General features: G+C 36.7%; 1 protein-coding gene and 1 pseudogene across 1 annotated transcript; one reads left to right on the top strand and one right to left on the bottom strand.

Annotated features, from left to right (window-relative positions):
• The first annotated feature begins 893 nt into the window (after positions 1-893).
• LOC132175865 (basic leucine zipper 61-like) lies at positions 894-2,904 on the top strand. Its single transcript, XM_059587943.1, has 4 exons — positions 894-1,681; positions 1,941-2,031; positions 2,147-2,273; positions 2,360-2,904. Exons 1-4 carry the CDS (start codon positions 1,137-1,139, stop codon positions 2,542-2,544), a joined length of 948 nt encoding a protein of 315 aa, XP_059443926.1. The 5' UTR covers positions 894-1,136; the 3' UTR covers positions 2,545-2,904.
• A 7,692-nt stretch (positions 2,905-10,596) lies between these two features.
• LOC132174464 (glutamate receptor 2.8-like) lies at positions 10,597-15,205 on the bottom strand (annotated as a pseudogene).
• Between the last annotated feature and the right edge of the window lie 1,934 nt (positions 15,206-17,139).

Raw genomic sequence — 17,139 nt, 5'->3', positions numbered from 1 at the left:
GTTCACATGGGGGGAGGGAGGGAGGGAGGGAGGAAAATGATTCTTACAAGCTCCCCTTTCTTTCACAGCTCATCCTCTCCCTAAATCCCTACATCTTCCCACCATATGCTAATGCCATATATTATCCATTATATCTATCTTTCCAATCAGATTTCCTCCCATGTAACTCTTCCACATCAAGATGCCTTCTCATCATCATGGCCTATTGACCTATTCCATATTCCTTTTCTTGTGGAAAATTATTTCATTTATCAAACCTTAAAAAATAAAATATTTGCTACCACCAATTAGTATAATTAGATGATTTGACGTGGATGTGCGATCAACTGTATCAACAATTCGGTGCCGCAAACTTAGCCACGTAGTGCCCGAATTGGAACCACATCTGTTGGCCCTGGCCCTTACTCAGAATATGACCCAACATATATACCCCAATTATGATAAAAACCCCAAAACCGACCCTAAATCCTGATGATTAGAAATCAATCAGATGGGTGTGACACAAAGAAGCTTTGGTAACAAGAAAAGTGGGGCCATGTGGGTGATGACCGACTGTGCATAGAGGAACATGAATGTGAGAGATGCACATAGGAAAAATCTCATGTATATATATATCTATATCCATGTTGATGTGATTAGATTAATATAGTATTAAGGTGGTGGATGCCAAGGAGAGGGGTCACATCGGCACGTGGTGGCTGATTCCGCCAGTTATTAAAACTACACTGACGACTTTCCAGTGTGTTGGGTCCCCCCCTCCACTCCCCACCTCCTTTCCCCACAGCTGTTGCTGGCTGTCTCTAATCCCCTCCATGTGACCCCTCCTCCCTCCTCCACCCCTCCAAAACCTCTGGGCCTTAAAAAAAAACACACTCACCATAATCCAAGAAAGAGAGAGAGAGTGTCTGAGAACAACAGCAACAACAACAACTGCTGTGAATTGTAATGAAGATGTTTCTGTTATTGCCCATGTCATTGGCTCATCATCTGATCTCATCTCATCTGATCTGATCAACCCCTTCAATATCTCCCCAAGTGTTTGTTGTTGTGGGCGTTTTAATTTTGGTTGGTCTCTCTCAAATAGCACACATTTTTCGCTATCTATTTGTTTTTTTTGTTTTTTTTTTTTTTTTTTTATGGCACAATTACCACCTAAGATACCAAGCATGACACAAAATTGGCATTCTTCATCCCACCAAAGAATGCCAATAATGGCAAACTTCATTTCCGCCACCCAACAACAACAACAACAGCCGTCCTGGGTGGACGAGTTCCTCGACTTCTCATCCTCCCGCCGCGGAGCACACCGCCGGTCCATGAGCGATTCAATCGCCTTCCTCGAGGCGCCGGCCTTCATCGAGGAATGCCGGAACTCTACCACCACCGCGGTGATGCACGGGACCAACGGCTTCGACCGCTTGGACGACGAGCAGCTCATGTCAATGTTCTCCGACGACGTCTCCGGCGTCCTTCCGCCTCCCACCGTATCGTCTTCCAACCCGTCCACGCCGTCCGACCACAACAGCATTGACGACGAGAATAAGCCATTAATGGCTTTCGACCAGCAGCCCAAAAATGAACCCGGAGAGGTGGAAAGCTCATGCAAATCTGACCCACAAGCGCCACCGCCCTCCTCCACCCCCACCGGAGACTCCGCCGTCGATCCTAAGAGGGTTAAAAGGTAACCGCATTGATAACCCACGTATTAAAAAGATCTAAAAACTTCAATTAATTTCTTGTTATTTACGTTTACTGCAGTTTCTAGCTCTCTCTCTCTCTCTCTCTCTCTCTCTCTCTCTCTCTATATATATATATATATATATATATTATAAGATTTGCATCAAAACTCTCTTCATTCTCCATTAACATATCGGATCTATAGTCTAAAATAAGATTGGAAAACCAAATAATTCTTGGGTTTTTTTTTGTTTTTTTATTAGAATTCTGGCAAACAGGCAATCGGCGCAAAGGTCAAGAGTGAGGAAGCTACAATATATCTCAGAACTTGAACGGAGTGTGACAACATTACAGGTACGTAATTAATTTACTTGTAATTAATTAATATAATGATTTCATATATATATATATATATATATATAATATTTTTTTTCTTCTTATTTCTTATAAATTGTAATGCAAATTGAAGACCGAAGTATCAGCATTGTCACCAAGGGTTGCATTCTTGGACCACCAAAGGTTGATTCTCAATGTTGATAATAGCGCTCTCAAGCAACGGATCGCTGCTTTGGCTCAAGATAAAATTTTCAAAGATGGTAACAATTATTACTTCATTGGGATATATATATATATATTATTATTTTTTCTGGGTTTTTGATAATTTTGATGGGTAATTTTTCAGCTCATCAAGAGGCATTGAAGAAGGAAATAGAGAGATTAAGGCAAATCTATCACCAACAAAATCTCAAGAAGATGAGCAGCAGCAGCAGCAACCAAAATGCATCATCACAAGCACAGCAACACATTAACCCAACATCATCTGATCATCCATTGCGATGTACGGACAAGGAGCAGCTTCTCAACTGAGCGAGAGGCTGTGGATTCACGTGATATGTTCCCACTACGTGTATGCTTATGTGGGGCCCTTGACAAGCTTTGTGGGATTGGGGAAAAAAAAAAAAAAAAAAAAAAACATCTTGTTTTTTCCAGTAATGTTTTGGGGAATTTGGGGTTAATTAGTTTTGATTATTTATGTTTTTATGACTACCAATTCTTTTTATTTTTATTTTTAAGTCTAACTTTTTTATTAATTTTTTTGGGGGCAAAAGATGGTGGGTTTTTTGTGCGGTGGGGTTGTATTGGGAGACAAGAAAGAGGGTGTCGGGGTGAGGGGGTTGTTAATGCCTGATTGTTGTATCTTTTTCTGTGGTTTTCTTTCCCCTTGTGCCTAATAATGTGCTATGACTTTTGTTTATTTAATTTTTTTTTCTTGAAAAAAATGTAAATATATTAAGAAACAATTGAAGAACTCGCGTATGATTGATCTTCACGTTACTTGTGTCTCTATATATACTGTCAATAATTAGACTCACAATTATTTGCAATCTCTGAAAATCCAAATCAATCTTCATTAAGTTGGCTTCAATACTTTTTCTACTTGTTAAATTACAGGTTTTATTTTAATTGAAATGTGTAAATTATAGGGCTACAGGTTTGAACTAAAGAATAAAGATTTCGACTTTGATATCATATTAAATTTTATTTTAATTGAAATAATAAAGGATAAACCTTCTATCAGGTCCAATAGAAGGCGTACACATCAGCTAGTTACACTTGATAGAATAGAAACAAAAACATTGGACTTTTTCTTTCTCTCACACTTTCTCTTATTCTCTTTCTCTCCCACTATTCACCCACCACATCCACGGTAGCTGCAGTAGCAACATCCACGGCTGGGTCACAGCAAACGGCAACCCTCTCCGGCGGATCCCTTTAGGGTGATAAAATCCCTAAAGGGTTAATCTTCCCCCTCTAGGTTTTAGTTTGGAATCAAAAAACGAGTTTTGAGGCATTAAAAACTGATTTTGAAGTTAGATTTGACAGAAAAGTGGCCGGAGAGGGTGACCCACAGCTGGGTCGTGGGTGTCGCCGACCATCGCCAGACCCACGACGTGGGTTTGGCTTGGGTCTTGCCGGCTAGGGTTTTTTTTTTTTTTTTTTTTTTTTTTTCTCATTTTGATTTGGTATGGTTGTTCTCACTTTTATTTTTTGCATTTTTCTTAAATTGATGATGTGTCACATGGTAATTGGATGCTGTAAAAGGGTTGGTTTACACCAGGACCTGATAGTTAAGGCTCTCAATAATAAATATATTGTCTAATCCCACATGAAAAAGGAAGTACTTAAACAAAAATATAAAAAAAATTAAAAAAAAAGTAGAGGACACATGACATTTATTAGAGTGAGTTGGAGATTGGTTTGTAGAAAATTTTTGTCTATATGGGGCAATGCATAGGCGATGGTTGCCAATGGATCATAGGTTTTGAAAGGATAAGAAATTGTTTGATGGTGCACAATAATTGGATCCTCTACCTATTGCACTAAATGGTGAAGAGATCATGTCATAGTTTGTAGGAGTTCGATTATTGCTGATAAGCCTTGTATAGGGAAAAAGCAGGGGAGTTGTCGGGCTTGTACCGATGAGCCAATAAAGTGGAAGAGCAGGAGTGTCTTTTTCACATTGCCCTATTGAAAAGATAATTTGTTTCATCGCAATCTTGATCTAATGCACAAAGAGAAACATGTGCTTGATAATACTATAAGCACGCTGTTAGACATGAAAGGTAAGATGAAGGATAACTACGAGGCGCGTCTTAACTTAGGAGAGATAGGGTTGAGAGGTGAACTTCACCCAGTTCACACTTACCCAACAAAACACTTTTACCGGCCGCTTGCTTCACAATGTCTAATAAAGAGAAATATGACTTCTTGGTGACATTGGCAAATGTGGAAGTGCAAGACGGGTGTGCTCTAAATGTGCCACATTGTGTGAAACTTAAGGAATGTTATATTAAAGGTTTGAAAATTCATGATTGTCACATTCTCATGCAACAACTCGTGCCAATTGCACTATATGGACCCTTAAAAGGTTATTAAACCTTTAATAGAGTTGTCTTCATTTTTCAATGAGATTTGTTCCAAAACACTGTGATTAGAAGATTTGGATCACCTTGAAGGTTGAATTTGATGTGGTCTTTTTTAAGCAAAAATATCAATAATAAAATACCACTCGCAATAGGAAGAATCTTTGTAGGATATGACTATATTGAGGGTGTCGAACCTCAAGGACTGCGTGAGAATTATTATCAAGTTTTCAAGATCAAATATAACTCAATTCAAGAGATGATTGTTTGTTTTGGGATTTATAAAGTAAATGCATAAATTAAAGTAAAAGTAGATTGTGATGAGAGAGAGAATAGGGGGTTGAATTTACCACTAACTTCATAACAATGGTTAATCATAAATTAATGAGGGAAATTCACATTATGCATGATATATGGATCGTCTCACTCGAGTAATCAAGAAAATATCATAATTAAGAAATAAGTATAATCCATCTTCGGTTGGCACAGACTGTCTGCCTAACCTCTAGATGCGGTACAGTCCGTCTTTTTTAGGTATGAACTATCAAATATCTTAATAAGTTACACGCAATCAATGGATAAGCATAACTCATCTTAGGTTAGTATGAATAGTCTACCTAAATTACAGTAAACTAGGGTGTAGACAAATTCGCCTTTCCTAGGCATAGCCTATCAAATCTTATTGATCATATGTCAATTAAAACAGTTGTATAACAATCATTCATATAATCACAGAAAATATAAAGGATTGAGTTTAATCAATATAAAAAGTTTTCTAAGACAAGAGAAGAATTTCATAATGATTGAATATAAGCATTAAAATCAATTCTCACAATTATATAACCATCATGCATATAGAAAATCTCAAATTAAAATACAATAAAATCATTGTTACTTGGAAAGGGCTACATCAACAGCCTATTATGAATTTAGTTGCTCATGCTGGTGCTGGGATGGTCTCTTGCCATATTCATCTTCTCTTCAACTCTTCAAGCCCCCAATAAGATCTTTATGTGAATTATCTATCTAAAACCAAGCACCCATTCTCTTGAAGCTTAAAAGCCTATTTATATGGTGTAAAATCGTAAGTCAGTCTCTCACTCGGATTGGGAGACCTAAAAAGGCTTTCCATAGCAGTTTCGGACTCCAGGGTGTCTTTGCTGCCTGTGTGCGCTCGAGCGCACTGTAGCTATAGTAACTTGAAATGCATTTTAAGCCTAAAATCAATGATTTTTCTTCTATCTTTATTAAACACCCGAAAACAATAAAACAACACAAAATCAAACAAATAATAATGCTAAGAAATTAACATATGCGAGTTAAGGGACTTGAATGTGCAACATTCGGCGCTTATTAGAATCCCTATTTTGTGTGATTTGAAAAGAATTTTCCCACCAAGATTTTTTACACTATTAATGGTGCACCTTGTCATACACTTGGTTTGTGAATGTAAGTTAGGTGGGCTCGTTCCCTATCGGTGGATGTATCCTATTGAGAGGTATAATACAATTCATTAATTAACTGTAATTTTCTACAATCCTCTACTTTATATGTAGTTCACATATCTAAGATGATACTTATATACTTTTATGTAATAGATTCAAGCTAAAATTTCATAACATAGCTGCATTAGAAGGCTTTGTTGCAGAAGGGTATATAATGGATGAACTTGTAATGCTCCCAAATCTGGCCTTGACCAGTTTGGTAGGGTTACTAGCAATTACTTCAATTTAGCTAACTGGTAGCTAACTGGAAGACCGCCAGTCTTAGTATAATCAGAGTAAATGCATAGGAATGTGAAATAAATCTGAGGAATCTATAAACCATAATGACAACATACATTATCCTTGATCATAGATATGGAGCTATTAATTGAAATTCAGATTATGCTAATCAAACCTGTTTACACAGGGTCGGTCTCTATCTTATCTCAATAACTTGAAGTGGCAATTCTCATCATTATCCTCTCATTAGAAAGGGGTTTCTTACAAGATGTAATAACTGCATAAGTCTAAAGACTTAGTAAGTAAGTCTCAAAGTTGGGTATAAAATGAGCCAGTTATTAATGAATAGAAATAAACGTGCAGTTTCGATAAGAATTTGAAAGATGTATTGTCTCTCTTAATACACCATAAAGTATCGTTTCATTTGAAATAAAGAGGCGTAATTCCAGCGGCAATCGCCTAAGAGTTTTAATGCAAAAAATAATGCTTTAATAGGTCATAACTATCATGTATGGTCTACTCGAGATATTACCCATTCGCAGTAGGGTTGACGTTGTCCCGAGGGACCTGTAATACAATTCTAGTACCTCAGCCATTGTACGCTACTCTTCATATACTAGCAGCCCGATCGAGTCCGACCTTGGGTGGCCCACGCTATTAATAATGTACGTTATGTAGTGACCCATTAATCATGGTTGTGCCGGTCACTAATCAACCATTGGATCCAAGTCCTATATAAGACATTTGCACACATTTGAACATATAATCAAGTATATATAGTAAGCACATAACCATTATACCGCATATATCAGTGTACTATGTTATACGATGGATCGTATTTAACCCAATTATTCAGACAATTAACCAATTACATAAAAGAGTAAACATACTTATATAATACACGGGCTCAATTAGTTGATATATCACACGTTTTTAAGGAAAGCAGTCGTAAGTGTTTACTTACCTTGTACGCTCACTTGAGTCGTCTGACATTCCGAATCCCTGCTATAACGGAACATGGCTATCTTTATACACAGTGTTAGAGGGTTTGCTAAAGACACAAAGGTCCTAATTGAATATTCTTAGCTAAAAGGTCACAAAACCCTGCTTTTATACATTCTGGGCTCTGGTCGAACGTTCTGTCCAAGGAGCGAACATGTAAACGTTTGACTAGAATAGGTAAAGAACGTTCGGGGAAAGTAAAAAATGCCAAGTTTGGGCTTCTGTCCTCAAGTCATAATGTTAAAACTACACCCTAGGCTTTAAACAAGTTCATATACATAGAGAAGCATGACATACAAGAAAACAAAAGAAGTAATGAGCGTTTCTAAAACGCTTGAAAACCACTCTTTTCCTCAAAGGGAAAAAATGGTACACAAGTCATGACATCTTTAAAAAATTGATGAAAGCAAGGATAATAATAAGATAACATAAAAGATAAGTGAAAGTTCAAGAGTTACTTTGAAGATAGCAACAATCCCCCAAAACCTTCTTCTTCCTTTCAAGAAACTCTCCTCTCAGTACTTTATTGTTAAGGTTTCTGGTGTAAGGGGAGACTGAGGGACGAATGAGGGTATTTATAGGGGCTAGGAGGTGTGCTCCCTTTTGCAGAGGTGGAGAGTGGGTTAAAAATGTTTTTCAGACTCTTACTAAGGCCTCGTTTAGTTCGCGGAATGTCTAGTCCATTGAAAAAGGATTAGTTACTACTGGGAATAGAAGAGTGTGGAATAAATTAGCTATTTCTATTCCTTTGTTTGGTTGTAACGCTGGAATAGACTAGCTAATCATATTCCTTCGTTTGGTACAATGCAATATGTTGGCGAATGTAATCATATTGTGATCAAATTTTCTAAAATGCCCTTATAATACAAATACAATTTATATTATTAGGGACTTTCATTCTTCTTTTTTTAAAAACATAAACAATTTTACTATAATTTCTTTTTTCTTTTTTGTTTTTAATTATGTCAGGTCTGTGGCCTTTTTTTTTTTTTTTTTGGCAATTATGCTACAAAATAAAAAAAATATAGTTAGAGAAAACATAATTAAACTCAATCTTGAAATCAAATTGGTAGAGCTTTTTGTAGTCTCCACTAACAAGGAGAAAAGGGTATGCCCATGAGTGTAGGAAAATCTCCTCCAGGGGCTGAAGGACTCCAATTTTGACAGTGGGGAGGAGCTGGAGGGCGAGCCCGCGGTCGAGCATAATGTAGCCGGACTTACTTACCTTCTTTTTCTACAAATTGGTAGAGCTTTTTGTAGTCTCCACTAACAAGGAGAAAAGGGTATGCCCATGAGTGTAGGAAAATCTCCTCCAGGGGCTGAAGGACTCCAATTTTGACAGTGGGGAGGAGCTGGAGGGCGAGCCAGCGGTCGAGCATAATGTAGCCGGACTTGGCAATTTCCGGTGAATGTATAGAGAATCAAAAAAAAAAAAAAACTGAGAAATGAGATAGAGAAGGGAGAGGGCATAGAGAAATTTTTTTTTTTTTTTTCATTTGCACTTATACATTATGAGAGAATCAGAGAGAAAATAGAAAGAGATAGAAAAAGAGGAAGCGAAATATAGAAACGAAGAAAGAAAGCAAAGATATATATATATATATATATATATATATATATATATATATATATATAGAGAGAGAGAGAGAGAGAGAGAGAGAGAGAAATGTAAAAGAATCAGAGAGAGATAACGAAATTAAATCCCACAAGTGGGATTTTTTTGTGACAATTTACACAATTAATTTAACCCTACAAGAAATGATTAGCTAATGAATGGCTTACCTAACCCTGTGTGTATGAGATTAGTAATCCCATGGGAATAGACTATTCCCAGGAATAGAGTGTTACCAAATAAAGGATTAGCTATACCTAGTGTTGGCTAGTCCAATCTAAGGGTCTATTCCGCAAACTAAACGGGGCCTAAACGTTTGGTACTAGTGGTGAACGTTAGGTGTACTATTACACAGTGTTTCTAGGGTTGCAAGTGAAACGTTTGGTTAATACCAGTGGATCAAACTTTGGTCAATGAACATTCGTTGTAGTCCCCTACCAAACGTTCGCACTAAGGACATGGTCGAATGTTCGGTGTGGTTCCCTGTCGAACGGTCGGCTAGAGAGTTTGAATTGGATTTTTAGGACTAATTTCAAGTGAGGACTTGGTTTAGGGTTAAGGCACACCCTTGGGGTTTACAAAAAGGGCTTAGGTATAACAGTTGATTTTGGGAAAAATAATTCTTGAAAATTTGGGGCATCACAGAACTACTAACATATTGTTCGTGGTATTTGAAAAATGCAACAATGGTTCACAATTGGCCGCCTAAAAGCATGTATGACTCTAGAGGGGTGGTTCGTACTGTTGAATTTGACGATGCAACATTAAGATATATAGGCACATCGATATATTCTCTTGAACACTAAAATGTTTGCTCCATTCTGCATGTGAGTTGCAATATTAATATTAAGAGTAAAATAATTTTTGGATTACATGGCCGAAATTTAGATATTAACTCGGGTAATATGCATGATGCACATTGATCAGGCACAAAATCAAACAAGCACTAGCGAAAGACTAATGGAAGAAGAATATAATTAAATAAGAAGCATATCAAAGAATTTTCAGATTGGTATCGAGACTACTTATGTGTTATGTCGCACCTGATGCACATGGTTAATTTATTGCTTGCTTATTGTGAAATTATATTCACTATAATGAATTGATACCAAATATCAGGTTCGAGATATGGATGAGATCCATATAAATGAACTAGGGGAAAAGGTAAAGTGGCATGCAGTAGGGCATGTAGGAACAACCTTCCAATTTAATCGATATGTCAGTAATTGCATATTGTTTCACACTATTGATAATAGTCAAGGAAAGATAACCCAAAACAATGGAGTTAGTGTACTCGGTTAACAGGACCAAACTTACTACGACTTACTAACTCGCATCTTTGAGTTGCAGTATTATGATGGATCACTTTACATGCTATTCAAGTGTAACTGAGCGGATTTGGATATGGATATGGCTTCATCCTTGTGAATTTCACTCCCTTAATATACACAGGTGACAAAATTACCAATGATTCGTTCATATTGTCTTCTTAAACATCACAAATATATATAATGTGAATGAAAGGAACTCAGATTGAGTTGTCGCTGTTCAAACAACTGAGCTGCTCTCGATTTGTACAATGTTGCCCTACTTTGCAAAAATAAGTGGGAGGATTTGTCAAACTTCTTTCTTCTAGTCCATTTCCATATATAAATTTTTAAACATGAGTACTCGAATCAAATGTGTTTGAAAAATTTGTAGATCTTTCTACACCACTAACTCTTCGAAAGAAGGACTTCTTCCGATGCCACCAACGTCTCATTACAGCCAACATGAGTCTCCAGACAGTTTTATGTCCGAATCTATTGTGACAAACAACATATAGCAAAAGAGCAATTGTTGATGTTCCTCCTGTAATAATGAAAAGAACCCAAAAGCTACTGGGGCTAAGCTTGACATATCATCAATTGACTCCCTGTCCACACACTTCTCAGATGCAATCATTTTGTTTTCTAAATCTCGTAACCCACCACTCTCGGACACATTCAGTAGTGCTTTTGTTACATCAGGAAGTAGTGGAGAACCCCTCGGAAATACCTGAAAAACATAATTTATAAGAAGGTTGCATTGCTTTGTTAGCAAAAGAAAAGAAAAAAGAAAGTTGGAAAAATACTTACAAATCCGAATCCTCCAACTTTGTAAGTTGGTCCAGCTGAGATAAACTCTTTGCAGTATTTTGCAAGAAATAATTTGGCTAAAGGAGCTTCAAGAAAGGCTGCTGCTATTTCCTGACTTCTAAGTGCCTCAGCATATTCTTTGGGGGAGTTATAATTCTTGATGTTGCTCTCGTGGAAGTTTAAGACTTCCATCAAATAATTTGCCACGAATGATCCCCTACAGTATCCAACCATTGCATTGCCATTCCGTAGTGACTCAACATCAGCTACAGTGGGTTCAAGCCGCTGCACCGTGAGTATACTGGTGAGGTTAGCCACGTATGTTTGCGTCAGGACTAGTGCCACAAACAACCACACCACGGTTGCCATCCGCGAGAGATTGCTATGTAGTTTTCCCCCTATATACTCAATATAAAGTAATGATTAAGTAATTAAATTTACGTCTTCCTCTCATCTTAAGCTTTTGGGATAACTAATTATTTAACATGGTATCAAAGCTAAAGGTCCTGAGATCAAACATTGACTTCGTTAATTCTTTCAATGTAAATTAAATATTCTACGTGTTGGGTCTTACCTATTAAAAGGGAGTTTAAGCTCACACGTGAAGAAAATGTTAAAGTAATGGTCAGTAATAACTTTACTTAGGATCTCTGAACTACTACGCGTTTTGAGAAGACCCTCCAAATTTCAAAAACTCTAAATTTCGCCCGCTAAACTTTTAATTTGAAGCAATTGACCCCCATCCATCAATTTTTGCCGTTAAACCTCAACGGAAACCCCTAAAAAATACCAAATTACCCTTCTTTTTCTTAAAATTTTTAATTTGAAATTAATGGTAAATTTGAAATTTTATAAAAATGTTATAAATGCCAATATTTTTGTCACTATAAACATCCAGAAATTGACAGAGGGGGATACATTGCATCAAATTGAAAGTTTAGAGGGTGAAATTGAGAGTTTTAGAAATTTAGAGGTCTTTTGAAAATGAGTGGTACTAATTTAAGAGTTTTAAGTGAAATTTCTGCAAATGATTAAGAAATTAAATTTAGCTCTTCTTATACAAGTGGTAATTTAAGAAGCACCAGGAGAAAAGAGAGGTACCTTGTAAGGAGAAAAGAGTAGTGAAGGCTGAACAAAGCAAGACACCAATTTGATTCAAAGCGGAACCTTTGAGTTCGGAGCAGTACTTTCGCTCTATCAACCACACGACGAAGCCGTTGTAGATATTGATGGCTCCGATTAGAGCCCACATGGCTTTTGTGAAGGGCTTCATGAATAGCAACGCTCTATTGTTGTTTTGTGTGCGTGCCGGAACTATCATCACCAATCCTGATTCTGTGTAAGGGTGCGTAAATTCTGCATGTCTATATCGCTTTTCCACTATGGCCACATCACCAATTACCGCATCGAAATTCTACTCGATCCCATGAAAAGAACATTTCAAGTATGATTAGCCTTTAAAAGGATCATCAAAAAACACAATGACTTGATAATTAGTTAGAAAGAATTAATACCTTTAAATAAATCTGCTCTACTATTTCATCATAGCTTCCATCAAAGGGAGTAAAATTGTATGGCAAGTCGAATGGCAGTCTCGCAAGGGTTTCTTTGAATAGATTGATTGCAAATCCATTGTAAGTGGTAGTGTTTGTTGAGGTATCCTGTTTGACATTCACATATTGTTTGAAACTTGATTTTGTCGGTACAGCAATCCTCAGTGGTTTGGCATTTATCGCAGGAGTCCATCCTCTTGGAGGGGTCCAAGGTCCACCTGGCCAAAACACCTGCCCCAGGGGTCTCATAGAAGTATTGTATAGAGCTCTTTCATCAATTGTCTTTGAGAAACCCTTTCCATATGACCAGAACCCAAGCTCATTATAGCTCTTTCCAATCACATTGATGATCTTAAATATCTGTGTAGGAGCTACTTTCCTGTCAATAAATTGAACACTTCTACCATAGCTGCCATTGAACTTGCTCGGCATAATTTTATCTAACAATTGTTGGCCGCCATTGCTACTTTCCCTCATTGCTATACAAACTGTCGATACAACATCATATGCCTGCATAGCGAAAGTCCCAGGTTCATGGTTGTCCTCTTCTGGATTTTCCAAGCTAAAATTTTTACGAAATCTAGTATGGAAGTTTTGAAAATGGGGATCTTGTTGGGGATAGTAGCTCTTGACACCTATAGTTCCTTGCATGGAAGAAATGGTGGAGGCATCGAGGGAATGGACAAGGCTTGTGATGGGATTTGTAGTTATCCAGACATAATCTTTCTCCATCATATTCATTTCCTTAGCCTTCACAAACAATTGCACAGCCAATGGCAAGGACAGATGAACCAAAAATACTCTGCATTGTTCGCTTTCAAGCCTCTCAAGCTCTCTAGACATTGAAGAAGAATCAAATGGTGAGAGGGCTACAAGATTGCTTACTTCTACGCCTACTTCTCGCAGGGCATCGGAAAGATGAGGTGTGACTCCACTGCGGAAAGAGTCAATGTCTTCGTAAATTACATTGACCTGATGCCATTCCCAAGAGGCAACAATGGCAGCTATGGCTTTCATTTGTGCATTCTGGTCTGGCGAAGCTTGAAGCAGGAATGGCCACCTCTTTGTTGCCCAAAGCGGAGTTGAGTCGGCTATAGAAAGAACTGGGATTTTAGCTTGGTTTCCAAACTCTGCAACTAGAGAAGCTTCTTCCCATGTCTGCGGTAACAGAATGGCTTGCACTTCTTGCTTATTGATATGATCCAGAGCTGCAAATTAATTAAAAGTGACAACTTAAGCACCTAACTTCTTGTTACTATGATAATTAACAAACATTGTTAAAAAATTTTCAAAATTAATATGTATACATGGGTGAAACTAGAATTTTTTGTGTGGGAGGTCCGAACCTATGTAAATAAATAAATACATAGCTATATATAATCCTTTTATGTATGTGTGTGAGCACGTTTATATAAATAAAATTAGACAAGTCTTAAACTTAATTTCATACCAAATTATAATTGTATACAAAAGTTACATGTCTATAAAGCATCTTTAACAAGAACTTCCCTTTTGAATATAAATAGTAATCTTATTAGGATTTTAAATTTTTCTAGGGTTGCCAAAGACCTCCCAAATATTAAGGCAGTTTCGCCCCTATATGCATGTATACCTACTTTGTGGTTTGTAAATATTTTAAATGAAAAATATTAAAGTGTGAGAGTCACATGCACATAAATAAAAAAATAAAAGAAAGAAAAGAAAGAAAGAAAGTGATCAAATGGGAATTTATAAGGCCCAACTAACTCTAGTACGGTGCGTAGCGCTGAAGGCACATTATGGCCAAAGTTTACATGCTCTACAATTCTAGAACTTATCCAAGTCATAACCTAGCTAGATTGCATGCTCTACTACTATTGGATCACTGCGTATTATGGCCAAAGTTTACATGCTGATATACAATTCTAGATTGCCTGATCATGAAGATGATGAGGTTTCATTTTGTCGGATACTTCATCTCAGTAAACCTTGGCATGCAGTAATTATGTAAAAAGGCAATATCATGTGTATGCATCATTGTACTAGGGAAGAGAGGGTGAAGAACTTTAACGTTCGACTTGGTTGAGAAAAAAGAGCCGATATATATGAAGAACTTTAACGTTTGACTTGGTTGAGAAAAAAAAAAGAGCCGACATATATATATATATATATATATATATGAGAAATGCTAAACATCCTAAATTTTACATCCTAAATTTTTATTCTAAAAGTTGGTTTCCAAATGATGTGTCACTATCCCAGCCATGAGTTGGTGATACATTTTTTAAAATAATAAATCTTATGAGATTATAACATCATTTGAGAAAAAAATTTAGAATGTATAGCATTTCTACGTACCTGCAACTGCTGTTTGATAAGGTTCCCTTTGAGAAGTTTTCATGAGCAAACCACAATTTTGGCCTGTATTGTCGTTAACATCCTCGATCGCCATCTCCATCGCCACTTTCTGCTCCTTGCCGAAGCGAGAGCTGTTATCTACTATCGCCCCTATAATACCCCTCATGACTTGATCATTTGCTAATATGTTGGTCCTTCCAACATCTGCTGTTGCCCCTTGTGCAAGTAACAAAACTATGGCGAAGAAAGTGAAATCCATTTGACGCAAACTGGCTTATTTACTACTAGAGAAGCTGCCACCACTCCACTATATATATATATATATATATATATATGTGTGCTTTCTCTCGCCGGTCAGTCGTTTGAATTGAATCTCTTCTGCGTGGAATAGTCTGTGGCCTCTTCAAAATATATTTATGATATTTACTCATGCCCCCTCGGACCCGCTTAACCTTTCTAGAGATTTACAACAGTATCTTTGCATGTCAATGACATCCAATTCAGGCACCAATTTATTATATTAATTTTACACCGGTAAATGTAGCGTGTTTTAAATAGTTTTTTTGTCGGTCCCTTAAAAAGTTAATAAAATTTTTTTTCTTAATCTTCTTGAATTTCTTTCACTTTTATAATGTCTTTCTTAAAATTTAAAATCCCTTAATTTAGTATATCAAACTAAAAAAAATTTTCATTCTCACCTCTTCGTTAGAATTTTCTATTAAATCCTATAAAAAATCCTAACTGAGGCTGTTGAAATTCTTAAAATACCCATATATAAAAAATAAAAATTTAATTGCAATTTAAGGATAATTTTGTAATCTAATAAAGTTTACGGGAATATAAGAGTCATTTTATCCTTTGATAGTCCAATTTAACACCAAACCCTAATGAGAGGGATGGGATTACAAAAAAATTGAAAGTTAGATACATTTGACCGCTTTTAAACTTTAGGGAGAATATTACAAAACTAATAGAAGTTCAGCAAATTAACATACCAGATATGTTGTATAGCCTTTGTCGAAGCACATTATAGGAAGAGTATGTCTATATTATATATATCATTTGTTGACTGTAATTGGTGGAGTTGGACTTATTCAGAGGCTCGTAACATTCATATGCAGCTTCAAATTTACATGACGCGTACGCATAGATCAAGACCGTTGATATTGTAGAAATAGTTGACTTCCATCCCGTGCTGTAACTGCTGTTTACTCATTTGCTTAATTAATAGGAGAATCAAGATTTCTATACTCTTGGTATTTATTCCCAAACACGTTAATTTTGTTTGACTTTGAGTCTTTTATGACTCGATCGTCATTCTAGAATATTATAGAATATTAATTAAATCATTACATTCATCATTTGTTTTTTTGTTAGATTAATTTTTTGGTATAAGTAATAATTTAACATGATATTAGGTTAAGAGATGGTAAGGTTAAATATTTTTTTTGCCCTATGTGGTTTAACAATTTTATTTTTTTGCCCCCAGTTTCGATAGATGGAACCTCAATAATGATTAAAAACAGAAATGGTACGTTGGTCTAAATTACATCCAAAAATTGATGGAAACCCATATTAGCACCCCTAAAAAATTGACACGTGTCCATATACCAAAATAAAAAAATTAAAAAAACTTTTTTTAAATTAAAATGATTAAAAACATTAAAAAATAATTTTTTTTAAAAAAAATTGGAAAAGGGGTGGCTTCCTGTAAGTTGCAAAATAGGGGTGGTTCGGTCACCCCTAAGTTGCAAAATGGGGGTGGTTGAAAGCACCCCCAATTAGGCTGTTGGGGGTGGCTCGGCTACCCCCGTTTGGCTTGAGGTGGTTTCAACCACCCTAGACCGGCTGATCTGGGGGTGGCCGAACCACCCTCAAGGGCCAACCCTATTTTTTTTTTTTTTTTTTTTTTTCATTAGCCTTTTGGGGTGGCCGAACCACCCTAGATCAGCCGGTCTGAGGTGGCCAAAACCACCTCAGACCAAATAGGGGTGGCTTGCCTTGAGGGTGATTTCAACCACCCCCATTTTGCAGCTTGGGGGTGGCCGGCCACCCCTTAGGGCAAAATGGGGGAGGTTAGCCACCCCCATTTTGTCCAAAAGGGGTGGCTCGAACCACCCATTTTCCCTTTCTTTTATTTTCTTCTTTTTTTTTTTTTTTTTTTTTTTTTTAAATTAGGTATATAGACACGTG

Source organism: Corylus avellana, chromosome ca3, assembly GCF_901000735.1.
Source record: "Corylus avellana chromosome ca3, CavTom2PMs-1.0".
Taxonomy (NCBI): Eukaryota; Viridiplantae; Streptophyta; class Magnoliopsida; order Fagales; family Betulaceae; genus Corylus; species Corylus avellana.
The sequence above is the reverse complement of the archived record's forward strand: the minus strand, read 5'-3'. Positions and strand labels throughout refer to the sequence as shown.

What these genes read in the sequence shown, in the direction of transcription:
- LOC132175865 (XM_059587943.1), top strand. Translation starts at nt 1,137, where the DNA reads ATGGCACAATTACCACCTAAGATACCAAGCATGACACAAAATTGGCAT. An exon ending in GATCCTAAGAGGGTTAAAAG is followed by an intron (nt 1,682 to 1,940) that starts GTAACCGCATTG and finishes TTTTTTTATTAG; the next exon opens with AATTCTGGCAAACAGGCAAT. An exon ending in AGATAAAATTTTCAAAGATG is followed by an intron (nt 2,274 to 2,359) that starts GTAACAATTATT and finishes GTAATTTTTCAG; the next exon opens with CTCATCAAGAGGCATTGAAG.